The following is a 26,081-nucleotide window of genomic DNA, read 5'->3' on the forward strand; positions in this document are numbered from 1 at the left end:
GTATATGGGTATATCATGTGGAGAGCAAATGTTTTTAGTGTGTTTTTATACTGTGCAATACCGTTAACTGCAATTGTTCTTATTAAAAAACTAAAACTAATTCGGGTGTTTTTTTTTTTTTTTTTTTTTTAAACACATACAGAAAAATAATTTGGGTGTTTTTTTGGGGTGGCGCAGGGCTGGAACAGATTATTTAGTTTTAATCTGGCGCCACGGTGGACGACTGGTTAGCGCGTCTGCCTCACAGCTCTGAGGACCGGGGTTCAATTCCCAGCCCCGCCTGTGTGGAGCTTGCATGTTCTCCCCGTGCCTGCATGGCTTTTCTCCGGGCAGTCCGGTTTCCTCCCACATCCCCAAAACATGCATGGTAGGTTAATTGACAACTCTAAATTGCCCGTAGGTGTGAATGTGAGTGTGGATGGTTGTTTGTTTATATGTGCCCTACGATTGGCTGGCAACCAGTTCAGGGTGTACCCCGGCTCCTGCCCGATGACAGCTGGGATAGGCTCCAGCACTTCCGCGACCCTTGTGAGGATGAACAGCCCAGAGAATGGATGAATGGATCGTTTTAATCTGCATCAATTTGATATTTTGTATCACCCACGGTGTACAGTATTCTACAATTTCATTATTTTTCAAACATTGTATTTTTTAATGACATTTTTGTAAAATATTTGATAATGAATTTGAATTACCAGCAGGGCCGTGATCCACAACACCAGGTGCCCGATGTCGTAGGAGTTGGTAAGGTAGCGCAGCGCCACCATGTGGCTGACTCCCACGGGGAGGTTGAGACTGCGCAGGATCCTGGTGAAGATCTAAAAACCCAAACGTCCTCCATTAGACTGAACTTGATGAAATGCAGTACGTGATTCTAGCAACTCACTGTGGGGACGTAAGGGCTCCAGTCCACATAGCCGATGTTGTCATTGGCGAGGCGAGCGAATAGGTTCACCAAATGCTGCGAGAAAAATCCAAAACAAACGCTCAGAATTGGAGCGGTCCGACGAGAGGAGCCTAAACCACGTGCGTCATTGGAGATGACGCCATCATTTCGAGGAACATAAAAAGCGGCGTGATCCATCGCTCAAACAACATGGAAATATTTAAAAGGTCTCGTTGGCTTATGAGGAATAAATGAGCATGAAAATCTGAACCAATCAGAATATTAATATTGCATTTGTACATGAATTACACAAGGGTGCACATGTTTTTATCTCACCCCTTCCCAGCTCGGCTGATTCTGCACTGACAACCAAAGATCCATCAATTCATCGAACCACAGCCTGAAAAGCAGACAAATAAACATTTTGTCAAATAAAGTGACGAGTTAGTATGAGGAGCAAGTGGGGCAGTCCCCCCACCCCCCCAAGAGCGATAATTTTCCAAATTCTGGGTGCAATTTTTTTCCACAAGTTCTCATTCTGTGTATTTCTGCATTACTTTTTTGCTGCCATTTCTCCCTGTCCTTTCTTTGCTGTGTGGGGAGGTGGAGCCCTCTTTCCCAAGTGACCAAGAAAACAGAACGCCAAATGTGACTTAGTATTCCATTTTTTATTTGATTTTTTCTTCTTTAATTCATGATTGTGCCTCACAAATAACGCCTGGCAACAAAGGATCTTGTCAAATAAATCGGTAAATCAATCAGCAATTTGGCATGAAGAAAAAGTGGAGCAGTTGGACTAATTTCCATGGATGACATTGAGCTTTCTCTGCTGTGTGGGGCGGTGGAACCCTCTGCCCCAAGTCGTCAAGAGTACAGCATAACAAGCGTGATTGGTGTATGTTTTTTATTTTTTAGTGGCTTCAAATATTAGATAGCGAACATAACTTGTAAATGCTATTTCTTGTTTTATTTTAAATTGGGGTTTACATGATTGTGCCCCACAAATCTCACCTAGCAACAAGTGACCCAGAAAAAAGAAAATCGCAGAAATTCTGACGTAGTTGAAATTTGATTTGAAAAGCCATTGACAAAGGTATGCAAGCCTACCTACAGTATGTAGCTGTTGTAAAAATAATATGAAATACACACACACACACACACACACACACACACACACACACACTTGAAGTCCCATAAAATAAAGAACTGCCTCGGTCCAAACTGTCGACTGCGGAGCGGAACGGAAAAAAGTATTAAAAGTGATGTACTACAGGAAGCCCGTCCAAGACTCGGCGCATACAAATGTATCTTGAAAGGCCAAAGACGGTGAAGAAATGCACTGAGAGCGCCTGTTGCCACTGCGAGCTGGCACGAAACCGGGCTGCCGGGGGGGGGGAGACGGTTCAAGCTTTTCCACAGAAGTCCAGCTGTTGGCCCGAGGTGACTGAGGGAGCCGTGATTGATAGAGAGAGTATTATTTATGGTGCAAAGTTGCTGATGGAGCCTGCGGTTTTTGCAAGGCATGATGCATGCTCAGATCTGTTCGGAGGCTTACAAGGAAGCGATTCAACAGCCTCCCCCAGGATTTCAAACGTTCTGTAAAGTGAATATAAATGTCTTGTAAATTTGACACACCACAGAGAAAAGTGTTGCCAAATTTGAATGGTTTAAAAAAATTATGCTTCAAAATGGTGACAAACGAAAGCCGTTCTCTCCACTGTCAAATGCTGTGGAAGTGTCCGCTAATACGTCCCACTCAACAGCCAACTGTCAATCAAATAGCACTAAAATGACCTGGAAAAATGGATGCCACTTCATCTATCTTTCTTATGCCTACACATAACTCCATGTTTGAGTTGTGAAAATATCCGCTGAAAGCCTCCAGTGGCAGGAATATACCTCACCGAGTCGGCGAAGAGCTTTTCCACGCCGCGACAACGAGGCCACCACACAGCACGAAGCCGCGATCAGGCTGTCAAATCAGACCTAGTTTTTTATTAAATTTCTGATCAAATTCAGCTTTCGTGATCCATAAGAATAATAAAAATATGACAATAAAAGTACATAACTAAATAAATAAATGTCAACTTGATATTTTTATGAGGCGTTTAGCTTTGCACCTGAAAAAGAATGGCAATGGTCTTGGAAGAATAAAAACCTATTAAAAGTGATATTTTGAAGGTTGTGTATTTTTCCAAACCAACTTTTTCTAGTATTTGTCATATTGTCTCTATAGTGCCTCAGTAAACATTTGCAATATGAATTAAAACCAGCCACACGTGATACAAAACTGGGTCAAACAGAAGTAGCTGTCAGAGGCGCCTTTTCTGGACACTCCGATGATGTTTTTTTTTGTTTTTTTTAAATTAAACTGACACTTTTATACTAAGTCCATGTTAGAGAGTTACTCTATGGCTGTCTAAATAGACAAAATATGGGATTTTTATTCAATCAATATTTTGCTTTCACATCATTCAATAAGAACCGTCCCATTATATAATTGTAAAATATTTTTTGAACTAATTAAAAGCAAAAATATTACTCAATATCTACGACAAGTTGTCACGTTGGATTTCCGGATGGAGAACAAGCGACGCGAAACCCACCGGAAGCCTTGGTCGTGCTCCTCGGGGGGCATGATGGTGGGCAGGAAGAGCTCCATGGTGCCGATGGCCTTCTGCATGACCGTGTCGAACACGCACAGCAGGGGGCGCCACTCCTCCAGCATCTCCTTGGTGGAGGAGGCCGGGAAGTACCTAGAAGAAGAAGACGTTGAACAGAGCGTTGAAGGTGATCCGAAAAAACGACGCCGTCGATAATTATGAGTAAAACTTACGGTCTGCAACTTTTGACCAAAGCCTTCATAATGTGATCCACTGAGCTTTAAACAAAGACAAAGTCTGCGTGAGTGAAATCATTCAACTGAACATTAAAACACACCAACACTCATTTAACGAACACTTGACAACTTTCAAAAAGCCACGACTCACTTGGGGAACCAAACGAGTCCGAGATGCTCCGTTTTGGAGTGGACCACCTTCTCGTAGAGCTGGTGGAGCGGTCTCCACGGCAACTGGAGATCCTCCCTTGAAAGCAGTTCCTTTTTCCTGTTTGGGCACAAAACTTGTTATTCCTTAGTTGGCCTTTTCTTGGAGCTATGACAGGACACCAGGTGCGTTACTTAACAGTATTCAAATATGCAACAAATACAAAAGTCACACAGCTTAGTGTTTTAAGCTTTTACTTACCAAATTCAATGGAAATTTTAAAGAAAAAACAAAATCACATTTGCTGTTTGAATGGCATAAAATGTAATGGTTTATTAATCGGCCTGAGTTGCACTCATTTGCCAAGTTCTGCTCTTGTAGTTCACTGCATAAATCTTCCAGGAAAAGCGCGCCAGCGCCTCCGCTATTTTCGTCCAGCAAATGTGGAGTAGAAGATTTGGAAAAATAAGCCACAATAAGGTGGAGGAGCGACGGATTCAAAGAAAGACTATATCCATCTTTCTGCTGCGAGCCGTGAGGGCCCAAATTAAGTCTTTGACGGCGCGGTGATTTATGCGGTCGTAGCGACGGCGACCTCTCGACGAAGACCGAATGATGAATGTTGACGTTGCAGTGGCGTCTGGTTTAAAGAGCGCACATGGGGACATGTTTGTGTGTGTAAACCCCACACTGGAAACAACTCACTTTCTAGCAGGGGTGGACAAACGGTGGTGTTGAAGGGCCACGTTTGATTTTTACAACGGAAAGATGGGCCACGCAGATATGTTTAAAAAAAAAAAAAAAAAAAGTAAAATGGATATGTAAAACATAGTTGCTGTCGCAGGAATCCTAGTGTCTCCACACCATTATTTTTTGAAGGAAATTATTATTTTTTTTAAAAAACATGTTATCAAACATGGTATCGTTAAAGTTCTCAAGCTATTTTCAACACTTTAGGTTAATTTTGGTTAATTTGTATAAATAACATACTGATCGATTTGTGAAAAAATATGAAATTGACCAAATTGGGACAGAGGAGGTTTCTCTACGAAAGTGACGTTATGTAAAATCGTTTTAATAATGAAATAGTAATTCATGCTCATTTTAAAATATATATTTTTAATAATTGAATTAGTTAGCCTCAATTACCCAATTATTCAATATTTTTAAAGTATTTTATTAATATTTTGGAATTACGTAAACATGTTGATTTTAATAAAACAATTCATGTTTCATTATAATCAATGTAATCTAACCCTTTCCATCAATTGAATTCAAATGTATTTGATAAGATAAGATACATGAACAGAAATGAATAGAGCTCTCAATTTTAGGGGAAAAAAACCCAGCTAAATGAATGCAACAAATTTTCCAGTAGTGGTGGTGGGCCAGATTGTAAGCAAGTGGAAATCTTTCTTAGTTTTTTCATCGTTTTTTTTTTTTTTTTTAAATGTGTGCGACACCCACTTGAGCAGCTGAATGAGCAGCCGGGCGTAGTTCTGCATCATGTGGGGCTCCAGGCCCGGCAGAGTGACCAACTCGTAGAGCAGCTTGGCGAACAGAACGTGGTCGTCCTTGCTGAACCTGCGGCCGTAGAGCTTTAGGAACCTGCGGGGAGGCCAAAGTAGGTGAGCTCGAGGTGAGGTGAGACGTGGACCACACTGAGCGCTCAATCAGGTGCTTCCTGCTTCCTGTCGCTGAGCCATACGGTCAAAGATGACGTACTTTCACATTAGGGACATGACGGATGTCACTTTATGGCCCCTCAAGGTAGAACCTATGAGGTATGAGCTCAAAGTGGTTTAGAGATAATAGACATTGGATGTTTTTTTTGTGCTTTTTAAAGACCCTGTAAAGTAAATTTAGAGGCTTTTGTTTCCTAAATACATTATACATGTTTGAAGATAATTGCTGAAATCACACCAAGACTGAAGACTTTGTAGTAATGAATTGTGGAGATACAGCGTGAAACAGTTTGTTTTTTACCATTTCAATTTTCCTGATTATGGGGATTGGCTAAAACGGTGTCCGGTGACGCACTTGGGCGTCCGACATGAGCGCCACATCCACCGCCATACAAGAACTTGAGCGCCTTGGTTCGCATCAGTGGTTATCCGGCACAATAATGAAATGCAATTACCTAGCTAACTATACCTAAACCCCGAAAATACATCTTCCCTTACTGGCTTGGCTGCTTTATATATTCATTTATAAGAATGCCACGGGTGACTTTTTTGGAAAAAAAAATTTTTGCAGTGAGTTTGAGACGATTGTTAGGTGTGCAAGGGTCAGTCGCTAACTATAATTTGTATGTGTGCGTCCAGATCCATCAAATTCTGTCGCTCAGTGTTTGCTGGGCTTTCGAGGCCAATGTCTGTCCCTCAAGGTACGACCTCCCATTATTGGACTCCAAGGGAACTTTTCAATTCGCAAAAAAAGTGCAGATTGGTTTCCAAGCTGTAAACTTTAACAACCTAGGAGGTTTGAGCGAGCATAAAATGGACTAAGTGCATTACAAATCTAGTCTAGAGTAATAGGACAATTGTTTAGTTTTTTTTTTTAAGTTATGTAATTGAGCACCTAAAATAATCACATTTTAGCACATTCTTTTTTGCCTAAAACACTGACTCAGAACCATAGTTGCCTCTGTGCGACATCTCCCAACCAATCAACGATCGTAAAAATACAGCAACGACATCATAAAAAATTAATTCAATTATTTGTCCCAGAAGGTAAATGAAAATCATTAAATGTATTCCAACATGTTTTTTAATGTTATTTTTGTGTCGTGTTGTTTCTAAATATCACAATGAGTGTCCTGTTTTGGGTTAAGCTAAGAGTTGGCTAGTTAGCAAGCTACTTTTGCCGTTAGTTAGCTAGTTGATTGGCCGAGTCGATTGATTTAGACTTGAAACGAGTTGAACTATGTCGTTTCCTTTTAGTACTTACGAGAAGAGCTTCCTGCACCAGAAGACGACCCCGGGCCAGAGTTCCCGGAGGAGCACAGCCCGAGACAAGTTCGCCTTGATGTCCGCCAAGAATTCCGAGGCTTCCCGGTCCAGCCGCTCGGCGTAAGGCAGCAGTCCGTTATAAACGAGCTCCCTCTGGGGGACCGGCACGGAGGGGTCGGCGGAAAGTACAGCACCCGCGGTCATATCTGAATGCTTATCGGGTAAAGACGTAGAGAGAAGAGCCCCGTGTGCTGTCATGGAAGTGCTTTGCGAGCCGGGACGACTTAATCCAGGCAGCCACACGGGGCGGAAGGCGGGAGATCGGGGGTAAAGTGTGTCACGGCTAATTGAGTTGAGTAAAGCCGGCTCGTAAAGGACAGTCGAGTGCATTAGCGGCGGACGCCGCCGTTTCCGCTCTGACCCGCAGTGACAGGTGCTGCGTCACCTCGCTTGGGTCATCACGCACGACGCCGGCGCCGAGAGACCCAAACCTAAGAGCCCAAAGTGCCAAGAGTAATGTACTTGAGGAGAAGTAAATGTACTCGTGTATATTTAAAAAAAAAATTTTTTTTTAAATCTAGTAAAAGCAGTGATTCTACATCTCCACTTTCGTAAAAGTAAATCCAATACAGACTCTGAAATATACTTAAGAGTTTACAGTTAAAAGGAAAACCACAAAAAAAAAATCACTTTTTGTCATATTATTCAGTATAAACCTGAAAGTGGTATATAATTTTTTTTTTAAAATCATCTCTCCCTGGCCCCATCGTGTACCTCTAATTTCATTTTTAAGAAACCACAACACCCGAGGAAGAACAACCGATCAGCGACAGGCATGACCAACGAGGTGCCACACTCATAACTCTGTAGCTTGTGTCTGCATGTTTGGCTTAATCTGTACAATATTAGGATCATGCCCCGGTAACTGGATTACTGTCTCTCCGTTGTTCCACTGACCCTGAACCCACTGTGACTGGATAAACTCACTCACTCACTCATTCTACACTCACTCTATTCATCCATCCATCCGTCTACCAAATGAAACTAAATGAAAGTGAATGTACTTTTTTTTTTTTTTTGCAATATGGTCACCTCGTAACAGTTAATTGAATTGAAATTATAGCCATCTACCGGTATCGAATGAAACTAAAATGAAGTCAAACTCTTCATTCTCTCAGGACGTAATGGTGATCTGTGTGTCAAGCTCGCTCGCTATTCTCGAGTTGCTCTCTCGTCAATCCTTTTACATTAAGCCCGTTCCCTTCTCGGTCCACAACACGCTTAGAGAGGTCTAGTCCATCCCCTATTTGATTCATTAATTGATTAAGAGGCCTTGGGTCTCAATACTTTTGTCTTTATCGTGCAGTGATTCCCTGCTGCGATTCTCAAGTGGTAGGTTGGGACCCAGAAGTGGGTGTATTTGCAAATAGGGCATTAGTTGAGATTTAGTGTGCGTGTGCGTGCACGTGTGTGTGTTTGAATGCGTCTGTGTGTGTTGGCATGGCACAGGCGCATTCTTGCATGTGTGCACACATCTGTGCAGTCCATTGCAGTCTGGAGTGATGGAACAAGTGATTCATAATAATAATAATAATGATGATGATGATGATGAGGATGATGCATGTTTCACTCAGCAGGAGCGCACGAAGGGAATGATCAGACGATGATCCCAACCTGTGCAAATGGCTGAAAATGGACCCCCCGGAAAAGCCCAGATTTTGTTGGGCATCAGCACAAAATCATCCTTTCTTCCTCATTGCTTACCTGCCTCGCGCACACGCACGCACGCACGCACGCACGCACGCTCGCTACACCCGCAGACCCAAAGGAACTCAATTGATTATGAACAAAAACATCATTCAAATGACCATAAACCCTCCAAACGTTACTGTCGTGGAAATGTAAACACAGTGAAGCAGCATGTGGCTCATTCTTCAAAGTGAATTAAGAATGATTAAAACAGAGAATTACACATTGTGTATTTAAAACAACCACATACTGTAGCTTAGGCTTTCAGTCCGCTAACTTAATGTTGACGCATCATGGGAAACGCCATAGAGAGGATAACGAATAGCATGACAGGGTTATAACAGACATCAAGCAACAGACATTTGAATACAAATGGTGGCGCAACACATGTACACAAATAATATAAAAACACTCACAGCCGAAGAACGTTTAATATTAGTGCAGCTTACTGAGGACTGGCCTGTCTTCATGTATAGCCATATGTCTGTATTACACTGCCCCCAGGTGGCCAAGGCCCACGCAATAGAAGGAGCAGCACATGAACCATTGAATTCAAGCAAAAAGTGTGACAAAAATGGTTTCATGCATTACGTTCTATTTCATTATGTATTTACTGAATGTTGTTTTATAACGTACAATACTATAGAGTGCTATTTTTCTCATTGAAAAAAAAAATGCATTACAATTTTCGGGAGGGGGGGAGGATTGATAACATTTCCATTCATTTCAATGGGGAAAGATTCTCTTTCACTCTCTCTCTTTTACACTCTCTCTCTCTCTCTCTCTCTCTCACCCTAACAACTTAGTTGTGAACTCACAGAGCTGCTCCCCTCTCTCATTCGGTGCGGACGGGAACCAGATGCCGAAGAGGCGACGGGGAAATAAGCGAGAAGAGGGACGATGAGCGGGCCGACGGGCGTTCCTCGCCTGCTCCTCTACGCGGCGGCTGTGTGCGCAGGTACCACACCTTCACACGCGCTCGCCACTTCATTAGGTACAGCAGCTAATGAGTTCCAATACATCATATTTTCAAAACTTTACTTCCTGTCAGAATTTTTCATGTAACAGTGTTTATTATGACTGTGGTTGGTTGCCTTGTTGAGCTAATAAAGCGTACAACCACAATAATAAACATATAGTTTCACAATTAATACCTAATATCTAATTAATCGAGGTTATCATCAATTAATATGTTCTACTAAAACACAGGAGTAAGACATTTATCAATCAGCAATTGATTAATTAGTAAATGATTATGTAACCCTCCTTTTAAATTAAAAACTAAAAAAAATAGTTTAAAACTGGGGAAAAGTAGGATAAACCTTCTGCTTGTCTTTTTTTCCCTCATTTTGATTATATACAGTAAATTTAAAATCAACATGATACATTAAACATACTGACCAGCAGTGATGTAAGTGGCTAAAAAGGGGGCATAAATGTCTCGTTTATATGAACAACAACAACAACAAAAGTTTTGAAGAATAGTTATTCATGGTGTTGCACGTATGTTCGCTTTTATTTTATAACTTTTTCTTTCTGATGGTTAAACGTGCAGTGTTGCACAAGGACCTTTGGCCCCCCAGAGAAACATAAAAAATGAAGTCAAAATGGAGGTCGCCTGCCCCTAAAGCGAAGTATGAATTAATAATATCGTTCCTAATTTTGTGGGTTCATTTTTTGAATTTATGTCGTTCAGATGGTGTTCTACATCCTCGCATGTTTCCCTTCGTTTTGAATGAATGGAAATGCCATTAATCTGTTCTAGCCTCGCAAAAATAAAGTTTTTTAATGAGAAAAATAGCTTTGGATAATATTGTAATACTGCTGTTTTGTTCACCTGGTGAAGGCACAAATGTCACGTTGGACGTTATTAGATCGTGCAGGCGTACCTAATGACCTGGCTGGTGTGTGTAAATACAAAATTCCGTCTTAGCACACACAAACACGCTGGTCTGCAGGTGTGTGCGGTGCCGACGTGGCCAACGTGACGTCGGCGGCGGTGTGTCGTCACCCGTGCCAAGAGCTGGTGCAGCTGCTCGCCGACATCAACGACATGCGACTGGTCACCGGAAACCTTCTCGAAGACCTGGACAGAGTGGTGAGATGGATGTTTTTTTTTTTAATGACCTCCACCAAGGAAGGTCATCTGCCGGTTGAATTGTGTGCAACATCCTGTGTGCAGTTTTTAGGTATTCTAAGGGTGGGCTCACTATTTGGCAAGCAGTACGTCGTATTCATTTATTTCAGTTTATTGAGTGAGTCTCTGTAAATTGTTCTGAAGCCATTTATTCAAATTAGGGAATTATAAGTAATTGAATAATATTTTACAACGGTCTCATTATTTAAACATTCATTATTTGTAGTTATTAATGAAGAATACCTGAACAAAAACAAAAATAGAAAAAGTAGTACAAATATTATTTACAATTGTAAAACATGTTTTTAAATGAGTCTGTCCAAATGTTGTTAAAGTGTCACATGGAATTCTGTGCAATTAATACCCAATTTATGAAGCATAAAACCAATTGATAAAAAATTGGAAAACACAAACTTAAAAACACGTGGTACAAAAAAATATTTTGTATTTCTAAAACATGTTTTTAAAAAAAAAAAATATATATATATATATCTGTCAAATCTCATCAGAGTTGCCCCTTTATATAAGCTTTTACACCGCACGTTTGCCTTATAGACTCTTTGAAAAGTTCTTTACTACTTCATTTTATATTTGTATGATTGTGACAAATACTCTCTCTGGGTGTTCTTGTATGCATTCATTTTGAGTTTAAAATTCCAGCAAAGAAAAAAAGTGCCATTTTAGTGGGGAAAAGCTGATTTGAAACACATGAAAATGCCCACTGGTAACATCTCCGTCAGACTGTGTGCTCAGCTGATGCCAAGCTGAGGTTTGTGTGGCCGAAACAGAAAGCAGCGCAAATGGAACAAGTATTAGCATCCTCCATCTTGGCGCAAAAACGCTCAGCTCTGCGGTGGAAGCGGCTGTCATTTTTCAAGGAGAGTGCAAGAATAGCGACAGTCTTTCTTCGCCGACCGCAAATCCCTTCTCAGGTCTCTTCGTAACTTGATGGTACATCTAAACCGGTGGTTCTCAAACTGGGGTTCCTGGACCGCTGGCGATCCACGAGCCATAATTTGGGGGTCTGCAGAATAATTTGAAATGCACTATTATGGATTATGCGCGATTACCTTCCAGCGGGCTCCTTTGGTGTCACATGGAAAACAATGAGAAAATGGTCCCCCTCGTGTCATCTGTTTCTTAGCGTGATTTAAAGTTGCTAGTACCCATTTTGGAAAAAAAAAAGTGCTGGAGCGGTCGGAGAACCTAATTAATAGCAACCGAATCGCTAAATTGGCATCATTGACTGTGCTTTTGTAAACTAGCACTTCTCTCTACGCAGCCCTGTTGTTAGTGTAAGCAGTGCACATCAGCTAGCGACAGTGGATAAAAATCTAATTTAATTCACTTGAATTTGGTTCCTTTCCATTAAATGGGTCATAAGTATTTAGATCGAAAATGTTAAAAATAAAAACAATAATAGTAATAATTCTGGTGGCATTTAGGGGTGCACTTGGTAGTTATATTTAAATGGCGTTTGGATTAACAACATTTTTCCCTGGACCTTAAAAGTTTGAAAACCCCTCATATAAACAACCAGCAAACATCTGATGAAGTTACTTTCACGCTTGGCTTGATGAAACAACATCTTTGTTTTTGTCTCGTCAGTTAAAAGAAAACGAAGAGATGCGCATTACTATGGCCGGACTGGCCGGCGGCGGCGGCGGCGGCGGCGGCAGTAGCAATGGAAACGAGATCTCGTGCGTGCAGGACGGACGAGAGTACCAGCACGGCGAGGACTGGGACGTGGACAGTTGCATGTCCTGCGCCTGTCAGGTCTGCCGTACATTGTCTGCCGCTCTCAATGGAAAAACTACCACGCAATACGTAATAAGTACAGTGAGCCCTTGCCGATTCGGGAATTGCCTTGGAGTGACCCTTTCGGAAATTTCTCTGTAGAACATACTGTAACTAAAACTGTTGGACGAAAAACGCACCTATTCACACCTAGCCGCATATGTCTGTACTCTTTCTGTAATGCCCTAAGATGCAGCCCAAATGCCAAATGCTCCTCCCAACGTGCCATGTTAGCACAAGGAGTAACTAGCGACTAATAACCTGGAAGATTCCAGCGGAGTCCAAACAGGTAGGCGAGGTTTCTTGTTGGGGTTGATGCCAGAGAAAGCAAGGTGGTAAACATCTCAAGATTATGCAAAGATAGGTCCACATCACCATTGGCAGTGGTGGACCAGCTGACCTGTTAATGGAAACGTATGGTACAGTAAGTGCCCAACTCGTTCGCAATAGTATACATATTAAAGCAATACAACTATCTCTGCATAACTGGAAAAAAAAACCTAAAACCCTCATCCCTGCGAATAGCAAGGGTTCACTGTAGAAAAAACTTTCATGCTAATAGCACGCCGCGAATGTTGTGTCCGCCACATCTGTTACATAGTATCCTTTTACTGTACAGCACTTATTGTTTAATATGCGTCCTCCCTGAGTCTGTTTTACTTGATTATGTCTGTCATGATCTCATTCCTCAATGTAACATCTGGCAAAACAGTGGGGGGAAAAAAACATGTTGTTCCATGTTTGATTACTTTGGTCCAGTTCGGCAGGGTGCTGTGTCATCAGGCGTCCTGCGCTCCCGTGTCCTGCATCAATCCGACCTTTGCAGAAGGAGAGTGCTGCCCCGTCTGCCTTAGTGAGTCAACATTTACCAAAACAATGTTTACAATCCATGCGACTATTATCCTATGCGGTCTCTTTCTCTCGCAACTCAATTAGTCAAGGAAAATGTTTGCCCCCCTCACTGAGTATAGGTTCTATCCGACTAAACAGAAACTTCCTTTAAAATAACAAGGACATTGCACTCAACAGAACCGGAACTTTCCACTAATAAACAACAAAAAGAAACTCCCTTCAATGGGCCAAGAACATTGAACTAACAAGAGCAGAACCAAGAACTTCCCATTAAACAGAACAATTCATAAACAGACCCAGAACATCTCTCTCTAAAAAAATCTGAACCACCCTTGAAATAGAACCAGCCACTTAAAAAAAATCGAATTCTCCATAAACAGAACCCACCCCACTTTTGAAGAACATTCCATTAACAGAATTAGAACCTCACTTAAATGGAACCAGAACCCGCCTCCCAAATTAAAATCCGAACCTCCCACGAAAAACAACCAGAAACTTCCATTAATAAAACCAGAAATTGCCACTCAATAGAACCAGACCCTCCTTGATATGGAACCAGAACCTCCCACAAAAAAAGAACCAGGACCTCACATAAACAGAACCAGAGCCCCAGAACTCGATGTTTCAGACTGAGGGAGTTTGATCCTATAAGAGTGAATTGTGGTTTGGCTGACTCAATAGATACAGTAAACAGAACTGCAAAAGTAAAGCGGTACCCCCAAAACATGCATTCATGTCTTCATGTTTGTCAAGACCAAGCAGACGGCTGGTCCCGGTGGTCCGAGTGGACCGAGTGCTCGTCCACCTGCGGGCGCGGCGGGCAGCGCAGGGGCCGCTCGTGCAACGCGGCATCCTGCCCGGGGCCGTCGCTTCAATCCCGCGGCTGCACGCTGATCAAGTGCGAAGGTACGTACACCACATCGACTGCAACACGTCCTGACTCACTCACTACCTTCGTTTATATTACTTCTCTTTTGATTGACGGCGCACATGTGCTCCAAGGACATTGCTTCTGCGTGCGCTCCACGTGACACTTTCGACTTCACTCAAGATGCATTTGAGATGACTATCCTAATTGAAACCATGTTCTTGCTCTTCAACTCAACTCAATATACATGCGGCGAGGATGTGATGTGTGGAGAATTCTGCGGCATTGGAAGCTACATTTAAGACTTCTTAGGAAGACGTCAAACTTCGCCGTCATGCTCTGCCCAAGCGCAATGACAAGAAATTCTTGGCAATTTAGCATCGTCCATCTGTCTTTTATACATGGTTCAGGTTTTGGAGAGATCGGACAAAATCTTTCTTTCTTTCTTTCTCCTTTTTAGAATGGCATGGAAATGGAAAAAATTGAGCCTGAAATGTTCGCTTCAAAACAAAATGACAGACTTCCTGTGTCTTTTCGAGCATGGATTCCTGAGACTTGTTTGTGGGTCAATTTGTAGTAAACAAGTCTGGCTAATTTAATTTAAATCAGGGCCCGATCACACAAGTGTAAAAATGAAGCTCTGTAGTGGAGCTTTTTATTTATTTATTTATTTTTTTTTTTAAGTCTACCCCTAAAACTGGTTTAACTTAGTGACACAAATTTAGGTAGCCATTTCTTTTACGCAAAGACAAAAATCGCATTACACAAAGGCCAAAAAACAAAACAAAACAGGAAGTATGGCATTTTGGTTTGAAACAGCCATTTTGGCTAAATGAGCCTTCATCTAGCCATTTCCACTGGTCTTTTGAAGACAAACTTGACCTCTCTGATTTTGTCCGATTGCTACCAAACTCGAACCACGTATACTAGACAAATCGGTGACACTTATGTTGCAAAATACTCAAGTTCTTGTCAATGCTTGTTAGGACGGTGCATGGCAGAACACAACCCCAAAATGTTTGGTGTTTAGCACGCGCTGAGGGGAGCTGGAGTCTTTGGTCCCCTTGGTCTCCGTGCACGACCACTTGCGGAGACGGTAACATCACACGTGTCCGACTTTGCGACAATCCACCACCGCGGAAGGGAGGAAGAGGATGTACAGGCATCACAATGGAGATGAAGCCTTGCAACAACACACTCTGCCCAGGTGAGCACAACTATGAGCTCACGTTGTGTGCCAAAATGGTAAAAAGATGTGTGTGTGCGTGTGTTTGTGTACGTGCAGTTCCAGGAGGCTGGACATCCTGGTCTGAGTGGGGCACGTGCTCCAAGTCATGCGGCGGAGGCCTTTTGAATCGAGAGAGGAAGTGTTTGAACCCCGCGCCGCAATATGGCGGGAAGCTTTGTGCTGGAGAGGCTTCGGACTATGAAGCCTGCAACAAACAACCTTGTCCTTTAGGTAAACACCTTGTGTTTATTCGCCACCTGAAGAAATGCTATCTGCGCTACGTATCTTATCCTAAATATTGTTGTTTTATGTTTCAACACTCACCTGTAGAACAAGCTCTCACCCATTTACATTACATGATGGAGTGCCCCAGGGGTTATATGTCATCCCACTTGGACTTCTGGAACATTTCTCGGATGAGACCATTAAAACTAGTGCCTAACAAATCTTATTCTCTCAAAAAGCCCCTGTCACACAACCCATCAAAAAGTGTTTTTTTTCCAATGCCGCTTTTCTGTGTGTAAGGTTCTGACATGGAATTGGGGAGCTTAATGTCGACCCACAAAATTTCCCAGCTCCTGAGGTGTTATTGGATTTACAATGTTGGCTATTTGAAAGGGAATACCAAAAAGCAAGGACCGGGGTGTTAAGTTGAACTCCTGAAACTCACTTTTTCTGTCCTGTTGCGTGGAAAGAAAACTGCTTTGGTTCTGTTTGAAAGGCCCATATCCTGTGTTGCATATTTGATACGCCGTTTATGCGTAAAACTGCTTAAATGATAGATACAGACACATCAATCCTCATCTATTTGGTTTCTGATTCACCTTTTGTTTTGTTTTCAGACCCGTGTCTGTCAACGCCGTGCTTTCCCGGGGTGCAGTGCACGACTGACAGTGACGGCTCATGGCAATGCGGGCAGTGTCACTTGGGTTCCCACGGCAATGGCACTCACTGCGAAGATGACAATGAGGTAAAGCCAGAATGTTGACGTGGTCTTTGGACATTCGAGGGCTTAGCTTAAAGACTGATAGGCCAGTTGTGTAATTAAAGCTGAGACGAACAATGAACATGTGCTGGACAGAGGACCCTAGTTCTGCCCGTAAGTGCATCTCTGAATTTTCCATTGCAGGATCATTACATTTGGTCAAGCTGTGATCCCGTAGAGTTGAAATAAAATCTGGCTGCTTCAAATCAAAATGGCAGACTTTCTGTCTTTTCAGGCATGGTTTATTGAGACTTTATTTTTTATATCCATCTACTCATTAGACATGCTTACAAAGTAACACTGGTTACACGTGTTTCTGCAGTGTGATGTGCAGGGAGTGTGCGTTACAGAGTGTGTAAACACAGACCCCGGCTACTACTGTCTACCCTGTCCTCCTCGATACAAAGGCACCCAGCCCTTCGGTCTCGGCCTAATGGAAGCCCAAAGGAGCCGGCAGGTATGTTTTTTTATCACTACTTTTCCTGGATTACACTACAATCCTGATGCAGGTTCTCTATTTCGGGTTGTAGGTGTGTGCACCGTACAATCCGTGTAAAGACCACACGCATGCCTGCCACAAGCACGCTGACTGTTTCTACTCTGGCCTGGCGTCGGAAGACTTGTACAAGTGCGTGTGCGCCGTTGGCTTTGCGGGTGACGGCTTTCTCTGTGGCGATGACGCCGATCTGGACGGATGGCCCAACAGCAGGCTGAAGTGTAAAAGGAACGGAACGCATCACTGCCAAATGGTAGACAAAAGAAAAAAATAAGAGTAAAAAAAAAAACAATAATCCAACCAACTACTAATTGGCTGCAGGACAACTGCCCCTCTGTGCCAAACTCCGGACAGGAGGACCTGGACATGGACGGACAAGGAGACGCCTGCGATCCAGATGATGACAACGACGACATCATCGATGAACGGGTGCCTAAAATTGGTGTTTCCCAACATTTACTGACCCAAGACACTTTCTTTAACACGTTTAAAATCTCACGGCACACCAACAAACAAAAATGTCACAAAAAGTCACTAATTTACAGGGCCTATTCACGAATCTACCTATCCTTAACCTATTATTTATTTATTGATGTTCCTGTGGAACTTACAATATCCAAAGCAAAGCAATTCACCTCATTTGTGTTTTTTGTGCTCTTTCCGAGCTAAACATGAGCCTAAGATGCCACCAGAGCCCTGTGTGAATAAGAAAGTAGTAACTGGTGTCAAGGAAATACTGCATGTAGACGTGATACATCTCGACACATGTCTGGGAGGAGCTAAATTAGCTTGGGTTGTTACAGAGAGCCTCCACCGAATGTATATGTACACACGCACTTCGGGTGCATTTTTTACAACTCAAATAATCTGCAAGTCATTTATTTGTGGCTTAAACAAGGAATTAAACATTTTTAGTGGAGCTGTCAATTATATTTTTTCGCTAGTCTCGGCGGGCCTTGGTCTCGATCCCCGCGAGCAGCCGAGGTTTACTGTAATCTGTTGTATGAATGCTAACAGGTTAATTATATCCTCTGCCATCTAGTAGAAGATAATTTAATTGTTCTCTCTGTCACTATTTATCACTGGCATAGATCGATAAACAAAGATACATTATTCATAGTAAAGAAATAATTTTCATCCCAATTATGTTAAATTGGATCATTTGAATGGCGCGGCACAGTGGTTGGGACTCTCTGGCTTAAATAATGTCTAAATAGCTTTTCTAACCTCAACCGAATGCTAATAAGAACATGTGCCGCAGGACAACTGCCCCCTGGTGTACAACGCTCGGCAGTTCGACACCGACCAGGACGGAGTCGGGGACCGCTGTGACAACTGTCCATTTGATAGCAACTCGCTACAGACGGACACCGACGGCAACGGGGAGGGAGACGCCTGCAGCATTGACATTGACGGAGACGGTACTAAGTTGCGGCATCGAGGGTATCTGAACATAATGCAGCGGTCCGTTACAGGGGGCTGGGGATTCAAATAAGGGTAAGGGTTTGAAGCCAGGGTTTCAAGCCACAGTTAGGGTTTCAAAGTAGCGCTTCAAGCCCAGATTTCGGTATCAAACAAGGTTAGGGTTTCAAGCCTGGATTAGGGTTTCTGTTGGATTTATCTTACCCAACATTATAAAAAATAGACACAAAAGGAATGAAGACACTGGTTTCTTTTTCTCATGAGGAGGGCGTATGGGAGATTGTTCAGATCACAGTCTCTCAACACGCTCTAAACAATCTCTCCCGTCGCTCCTGCATTTATTTGAAAATAGGAGGGGTTTTCCCAGACATAATGTTCTAAACAATAAGACACAACACAAAACATTGGACCAACACCTGTCACGTCCCCGACCACATCCGATCACGTCCTTGGTCCAGGCGCCCTTCCATCGGATGATGCCGAGTCATCTTTTTGAAGGCGAGACATCTAAAATCGTCCATAATACTAATGCAAGCTAAGCAAATAAATGATAACTTCTAGAATATATTTAACATTTCCCTCCTGTTTATCATGTATTTGCACAAATTCTCATATCATCTTACAGGCACTTCATTTCGATTTTTAACTGTATAATCATTTTTATGAAACAAATACATTTACACTCAGACATGAATGTTGCAGTTCAAACATCGTAATCACCTGGATCGGGAAACAAATCAGGTAAAACAACATCATCATCATCATCATCGTCATTATTATCAACCTCCAATAAAGGATAAATCTGCTCCATACGGTTCCATGTGGGCGTAATTGCTGTGGTAATTCATCTACTGATTAAAGCCCGAATGCATGGGACACAATAACATCCACACAATGTCAGAATGGCTGCAAAAACAGCAATTGATATCAATATTGGTGAAATTAGGGTTTTGTATTTACCAAAAACGTCCATCCAGCTGTCCCACAAGGTGTGTTGATTGAGGGTCCGTAGACCATCGATGGCTCTGGTCAAGCTGCCATCTGAAGCAGTATTGTCTGTTCTCATAACATACCGCGAACACCTCCCTCTCTTGCGAGGAGCATGTCGACAGCTACGCGGTCTTGGAACGTCCTTGAGCTGCTCGTGCACAGCTTCCAACCCACTCTGAGTCCAATTTCCTAATCTCTGTACATTGAAGTGGATATAGTTTATCCCATCAACATTTTTATTCATCGTACACCAACAGCATATGAAGTATTCAAATCCTCCTGCAACTTGGTCAGCTAATTTGTATTGCTTAGGAACCCCACGAGGAACACCTATGGCGTCGATGTATGTTTTATGTTGGATCATTTTGCCTCTGCCAGGATAAATCTCTTTTTTGTCTATGTTCTAGATTGGACAAAAACATTGGTGCCCTTTCCATTAAATCTTGAACAGGCATAGGGTATACAGACACATGCAATATCAAGGTGATAATAGCGCACAATCCAGCTATATCTTTAGGTAATCTATCAAACAGTCTATCAGAATCAGAATCATCTTTAGTTGCCAAGGATGTCCAAAACACACAAGGAATTTGTCTCCGGTAGTTGGAGCCGCTCTCGTACAACAGACAGTCAATTTACAGAACACTTTGGAGACATAAAGACATTGACAAAAAACTATTGTGCAAAAAGATGCAGAGTCCTCTAGCAGCAGTTTGAATGACTAATATCGCAATAGTCCGGTGCAATGACCGTTGTGCAAAGGGCGCTGAGACTTCAAGGAGTGTATGCGGTTTAAAGTGACGAGTAGTGCGATAATCTGGGACAATGGTTGTGCAAATGTTGCAGATGCTCCTCAATCAGCGTGCAAATGGATGTGGGTGTGAAAGTAAGGGTGCAGGCCTATAGGTTCAAGTTTCCTTAGGGTTTCATGGCTAGGTTTCAGAATACGGTTGGGGTTTCAAGCCTGGGTTAGGGTTTCAAATGAGATTTTCTAAAGTAAAAATTGGAAAAAAACCACCATCTGATATTAGCATACCTGTACTGATTCCTTTGCAGAAGTTCCAAACGATCGCGACAACTGTGCGTTGGTCTACAACACTGAGCAGAGAGACACCGACTTGGACGGTGTTGGGGACCAGTGTGACAATTGTCCCCTTCTACACAACCCACTGCAAGTAAGGATCACAACTCATTTATCTGTATCAAATATATACACGTACAGTGAAAAATGGCAAATCATTTAAACAAAGGAAGGGAAGCAGAAAAGTAGGTTTCAGCGAAGGAAGGGAAGATGTAAGGATGCATGAGTAAAAAGTAACTCTGAGGGAAGGAATGAAAGATGCCAGGATATAAACCTGTGTAACGCTCACTGGTGTTTGCTTGCGTTTGGCAGTTGGACTCGGATAGCGACCTGGTGGGCGACCTGTGCGACGACAATGAGGACATCGACGAGGACGGCCACCAAAACTCCCTGGACAACTGCCCCTACGTCGCCAACAGCAACCAGGCCGACCACGACGGCGACGGCAAAGGCGACGCCTGCGACCACGACGACGACGACGACGGTGTGCCTGACGACAGAGACAACTGCAGGCTGGTGGCCAACCGGGACCAGTTGGACGCCGACGGTTAGCAACTTCTTCTTGTTACAAATACAGTGAGAGTTAACAAGTTATAGACATAAAATGTTCATTGCCTGTATTAACAGTTAAAACCTTAAATATATCCCAAAATGATCCCCAAATACCATGTGTGTTCGCATTAACGTTAAGCGAGCGAAGCTATGTGGTTGTTTTCAATACATAATGTGTAATTGTCTTTGTTTTATGTTTAGTTTTTACCGTAAAAAACGTCTGTGGGCGTGGCAATAAACAGCTTAAAGTCTTAGAACGTTAGAAATAGAGCTCAAAAATAGGCACAAATAGGTGAGTTTTTTAGTCATGCTCGCTAGGTGTATTCCCGAATGATAAATCTGGACTCGGCGGTGGTTCACTGTCCTACAATTCACTCTCAGGCGATGGCAGCGGAGACGCCTGCTTCGACGACTTCGACAACGACAGCATTCCCGACGCGCTGGATCCCTGTCCGTTCAACCACGACATCAAGTCCACGGACTTCCGGAAGTTTCAGGTGGTTCTGCTGGACCCTAAAGGCACCACCCAGTCCGACCCGCTGTGGGTGATCCGCAGCCAAGGCACCGAGCTGCTGCAGACCACCAACTCGGACCCTGGCATCGCTTTGGGTACGCCTCAGCCTCACGCCATCAAATTCCTTTTAAAGAATTTACACGAAATCAAAAATGTTGATAATAATAAAATGTTTGAATAGGATATGACACGTTCAACGCTGTGGACTTCAGCGTGACGTTTTACGTGAACACCAACCGGGACGACGACTACGCCGGCATCGTCTTCGCCTATCAGTCCAGTCGACGCTTCTATGTTGTCATGTGGAAACAGGTGTGAACGCATAAAATCGCCATCTAATCGTTGTATGTTTGCTAGCAGTCTGGCTAACTATGTTACTTAACAGACGACAACTAGCCTTTAATAGCTTTCTTTATATGTCGGGCAGAGTGCTCCACCATGCACTCCCTTTGCGCATTGAAAATATGTTTTCCTTTCCTTTTTTTTTTTATAAGACAATTGTAAAGTTTCTCCACTCAAATGTCAACTAAATGTCACTGACTTGCTGTCCTGAGAACAGGTGTCTCAGGCCTACTGGGAAAAGAGGCCCTCCAAGGCATTCGGAACAGCGGGGGTCTCCATTAAACTGGTCAACTCCAGCACGGGACCGGGAGAATACCTGCGCAACGCCCTGTGGCACACCGGCAACACCCGCAACCAGGCAATGTGTCTTTTATAGACCTTTTCGTGATGTTTGTAAATAATAGTCACCAGGATACTTGCGGGTGGTTGAAAGTGAGTGACTACCTTTGACTGCAACTGAAAACAATGACAAAAAAATAAAGTTGGGTTTGGGTTTTTTTCAAATTATTTTAAAACCTACATTAATAATCCAGAAGAACCAGCGGGTGAGGAGTATAAATGGTCTGTATGTTCTCTACAGCGAATGCCAAACTTTTAACAATTCAACACTTTATTCATCATTAACTACTTTATATACTATTCATCCTGCTAATCTAAAAACAGTTATACATATATCAGGAATTATTTTTGTTTCATTATTATTTTTGCTGTATTTTTTTTTGTCTCAGCGTCAAATGAGCACGTCTGTGCCGTTAATCTGTGCAACAGAAAAGTCAATTCATTAGCCAGTCCCTCATTGATTTGTTAACTACTGTGTCTCTGAATTTTTGAATCAATTCCCCTTTTGAAATGGAAATGACCACCGGCGTTCCGTCACTCTTCCAATCAATTTACCTCATGTCACATCTTTTCGACTGACACGTCACAAATTCAAACTGTGGCAGTTGCAAAGAAGGGTAAAAATCCTCATTCAAGCTATTGCATGCCTAGTGGTGGCTTCACAGTTTTTGCCACCCGGGAGTATGTGTGACGTTATGCTGAGAAGCGCATTTAAAACATCCAAGCACTTTTCTCATCTCAGGTCCGGACACTGTGGCACGATCCCAAAAAAACGGGCTGGAAGGACTACACGGCCTACCGCATGCACCTCATCCACAGACCCAAGACGGGCTTCATCAGGTATGAGCGCCGTCATGGAAATGTGATAGCAATTAGACAAACATCCTTGCGTGTAAACAGCAGAAGTGATAAGTCGAAGGCGCTGGAGGACGTGGAAATGGGTTCAAGCTTGCGCCGCTTGGCTGCCTTTCCTTCATATTTTCACGGTGAGCTGTCATAAAAAGGAAGCCCGACTGCGTTTCTCAAGCCCATTTACAAAGAGATTGTTGCAAAGGTTGCACAAAAGAAAGCATTTTTCCATCAATGTAGCCTTACAAACACAGAATGATGGTCAAAGCTGATGTTCTTGGGCTTTTATTGAGAAGGAAGGTTGCGACAAAGCGCTTGCGACACCGGCGATGAATATATTTCTATCGACAACATCCGCAAGAATAAATGCAAGAAAAATCCTCACAAAATAGGTTTTTAAAAAGGCTTTTGACAAAAAAAATGGTAGTGATGCGGGAATAATAAAATAGTTTTAAAAATGTACAAAAAAAGACAAAAAAACAATTATTTGTATTTAAAATTATTTTAATATCTATCTAATTATGGAGGTTTTTCATTTCCAAAATAAACCCAATTAAATATAATGAAAGAATGAAAATAATTATAAAATGATGAAATATATATATTATTTCATGGTGGTATTAAACCTATTTAATAATCATCTATTTATAAGAAATATATAAAAGTATTTTTTTATATTTAACGGCATTGTCATTTATTTTGTGGATTCAATTCGGTAATATTTTTTTACAAAAATGTGTTTTGGAATTTTGATATCCACTGTATGTTATACTTCACATCTGAATGGTCTATCATCTACAGTATTTGAGTGTATATTTCTGTCACGATAAGGTTATTTGACGGCGAGGAAGGCAAGGCAAAAATGTGGAGGACCCAAGTGCAGGGAGGAAGGGAAGCAAGGCAGGAGTGCAGGAGTCTCCAAAAATCATATTTGATTTCCAAATAAAAGGCAAACAAGGAACATGGATAAAGCAAACTAAACAAAGTCCCACAACAGATAACCAAAGAAACACTTGAATAAACCTAAAACTGGAAACAAAACATGAATGGTAACTAAGACGTGGCACAGACAGAGACAGAAACACCTGACAATGACAATGGACCCGCAAGAAGAGAAAGAAAACGGGGAACTAAATACAAACAGATTGACGAGACAAAGAGGAACACCTGGACAAGACGCGAGTGGTTGGAGAGAGCGGATTGGTCGACACGAGGTAGAAGGTTGACGACGACAGGTGGACACAAACGTGGAACACAGGAAAACACGACCCAAACCATGACAATTTCAGGCTTATTATTTCATGGAATTGTACACAAATGTTTACACGAATTTGTATTTGTTAATATTTGAATGATCTAGCTGTTGTAAATATCATAACATTTTTAATTGTTTAATGGCATTATTATTCATTTCATGTAACTGTAATGATTTGATTATTTTAAAATCATTACTGGTACATGTTTTGTTATTTATTATTGACTAAACCGACAAAGATGAAACCTGGGAGGTGAATATACAGACGTAGCGTCTATCTCATGTGCGTACTGCGTTTTCCTCGGGGCAGGGTGGTGGTGTACGAGGGCAGGGAGATCCTCTCGGACTCGGGCGCCGTTTACGACCACACGCTGGCCGGTGGCCGACTGGGAATGTTTGTCTTCTCCCAGGAGCTCGTGCTCTTCTCTGACCTCAGATACGAGTGCAGAGGTAAAAACAACAACAACAACAACAATAATAAAACAAAACAATTTCTAAATGCTGTGCCTGACTATGAATATCTATTTGACTTTCTCCCATCCGCAGATAACTGACGTGTTTGCTGGGACGTGCAAGAAACTCAAACCATCCAGGACGATCAATTTGGGACCATGATCAATTTTCCTATGCAACAATATTGTTTCAAAGCAATTTGCAGAATTTTATAACTTCCGAGTCATTTGCTTTTCACTAAAGCTTGTAAATAATTATTTATTGCATTCGTGTATGGAAGAAGTGCACCGTTACCATGGCAATGTGGTCTACACTGGTATCTAGTGGTCACTTCTTGCCAAAAATAAACTTTGATAGGTACACTTGCATAAGCCCATGAGATCCGATTATTATTATTATTATTATTATACATTTAATTACGTTATTACTCTATGTTTATAAAAAGAGCAATATTATAGTAAGCTATTTTCATTATTATAAAACACATTACAAAATCTTTTGTTGCTCTTTTGGGGATGCTGGAACAGATTAATGACTTCAACATTCCTTTAGGGGTGAAAGATGATTTGACGTACAAACGTGGTCACGGAATGGATAAACTAATATGTCAAGGCACAACTGTAATTAATGGCCCCCAAAAGGTTTATAATTGCCTACAGGTGCCACAAGATGGCGGCAAAGCACAACCTTTGTCTCAGTGAAGCTCCTCAACTCACTTCAATGTATTTCCTTGGCACCAAGTGGCCAATAGATGGCGGAAATGCAATGTTTGGATTGTTGTTCGATTGGATAGGTTGATTAATCCATCGATTAATTGAATAACCAGATTTAAAAAATATTTTTCATTCAACTTTACTGCAAAATCCTTTCCCCCCCCCCTCCCAATTACTGTTCATGAACTGATTCTTGTTGTTTATTCGGAACTGTTGAATAATTAAACAAAACTAAATAAAGAATGATGCAATGTCACACATCAGCAACCTTTTTGAAAGTGGGATCTACTTCTTGGGTCCTGATTCATGTGAAGGGCTACTCGTTTGTCATACAGGTTCAAGTTCAGCTACATGTCAATTACAGGCTATTCATACTACGGCTGCAAATAATGATTATTTCTTGTAATAGATTAAACAGACTCTTATTTTTTCCATAAATTGATGATGATTCCGTTACTGGTTTAGTCCATAACACGTCAAAAGATAGGCTAATGTGGATAATTGTTTTCCCAGAGTAAAAGGAGCGGTTTGCAAACGTCTTATTTTTTATTAAGCGGAAAAGATAAGTCCTTTCATGAAGGACTAAAGAGACTGAAATCAGAGGATTGGGATAAGTTTAAGACCACGAAAACCAT

General features: G+C 42.0%; 2 protein-coding genes across 2 annotated transcripts in view; one reads left to right on the plus strand and one right to left on the minus strand.

Annotated features, from left to right (window-relative positions):
- The window catches only part of psme4b (proteasome activator subunit 4b), a 30,147-nt gene extending 22,916 nt beyond the window's left edge, over positions 1 to 7,231 (minus strand). Inside the window, exons 1-8 of the mRNA XM_061756960.1 lie at positions 6,823 to 7,231; positions 5,341 to 5,481; positions 3,877 to 3,993; positions 3,723 to 3,767; positions 3,493 to 3,642; positions 1,223 to 1,286; positions 887 to 961; positions 696 to 818 (exon numbers count right to left, since the gene is read on the minus strand). Of these exons, the coding sequence (XP_061612944.1) occupies positions 696 to 818; positions 887 to 961; positions 1,223 to 1,286; positions 3,493 to 3,642; positions 3,723 to 3,767; positions 3,877 to 3,993; positions 5,341 to 5,481; positions 6,823 to 7,214 (1,107 nt within the window). The 5' untranslated portion in view covers positions 7,215 to 7,231. The remainder of the gene's footprint in view (positions 1 to 695; positions 819 to 886; positions 962 to 1,222; positions 1,287 to 3,492; positions 3,643 to 3,722; positions 3,768 to 3,876; positions 3,994 to 5,340; positions 5,482 to 6,822) is intronic.
- A 2,152-nt stretch (positions 7,232 to 9,383) lies between these two features.
- LOC133469661 (thrombospondin-2-like) lies at positions 9,384 to 24,990 on the plus strand. Its single transcript, XM_061756976.1, has 20 exons — positions 9,384 to 9,531; positions 10,532 to 10,671; positions 12,319 to 12,486; positions 13,267 to 13,360; positions 14,113 to 14,265; positions 15,258 to 15,434; positions 15,513 to 15,686; positions 16,298 to 16,425; positions 16,763 to 16,897; positions 16,971 to 17,189; positions 17,258 to 17,365; positions 18,198 to 18,357; positions 20,405 to 20,523; positions 20,742 to 20,976; positions 21,363 to 21,590; positions 21,677 to 21,807; positions 22,055 to 22,195; positions 22,919 to 23,016; positions 24,591 to 24,730; positions 24,827 to 24,990. Exons 1-20 carry the CDS (start codon positions 9,474 to 9,476, stop codon positions 24,832 to 24,834), a joined length of 2,814 nt encoding a protein of 937 aa, XP_061612960.1. The 5' UTR covers positions 9,384 to 9,473; the 3' UTR covers positions 24,835 to 24,990.
- The last annotated feature ends 1,091 nt before the right edge of the window (positions 24,991 to 26,081 follow it).

This window comes from Phyllopteryx taeniolatus, chromosome 19 (assembly GCF_024500385.1).
Source record: "Phyllopteryx taeniolatus isolate TA_2022b chromosome 19, UOR_Ptae_1.2, whole genome shotgun sequence".
NCBI lineage: Eukaryota > Metazoa > Chordata > Actinopteri > Syngnathiformes > Syngnathidae > Phyllopteryx > Phyllopteryx taeniolatus.

What these genes read in the sequence shown, in the direction of transcription:
- LOC133469661 (XM_061756976.1), top strand. Translation starts at nt 9,474, where the DNA reads ATGAGCGGGCCGACGGGCGTTCCTCGCCTGCTCCTCTACGCGGCGGCT. An exon ending in TCGAAGACCTGGACAGAGTG is followed by an intron (nt 10,672 to 12,318) that starts GTGAGATGGATG and finishes TTGTCTCGTCAG; the next exon opens with TTAAAAGAAAACGAAGAGAT. An exon ending in CCGGCAACACCCGCAACCAG is followed by an intron (nt 22,196 to 22,918) that starts GCAATGTGTCTT and finishes TTCTCATCTCAG; the next exon opens with GTCCGGACACTGTGGCACGA.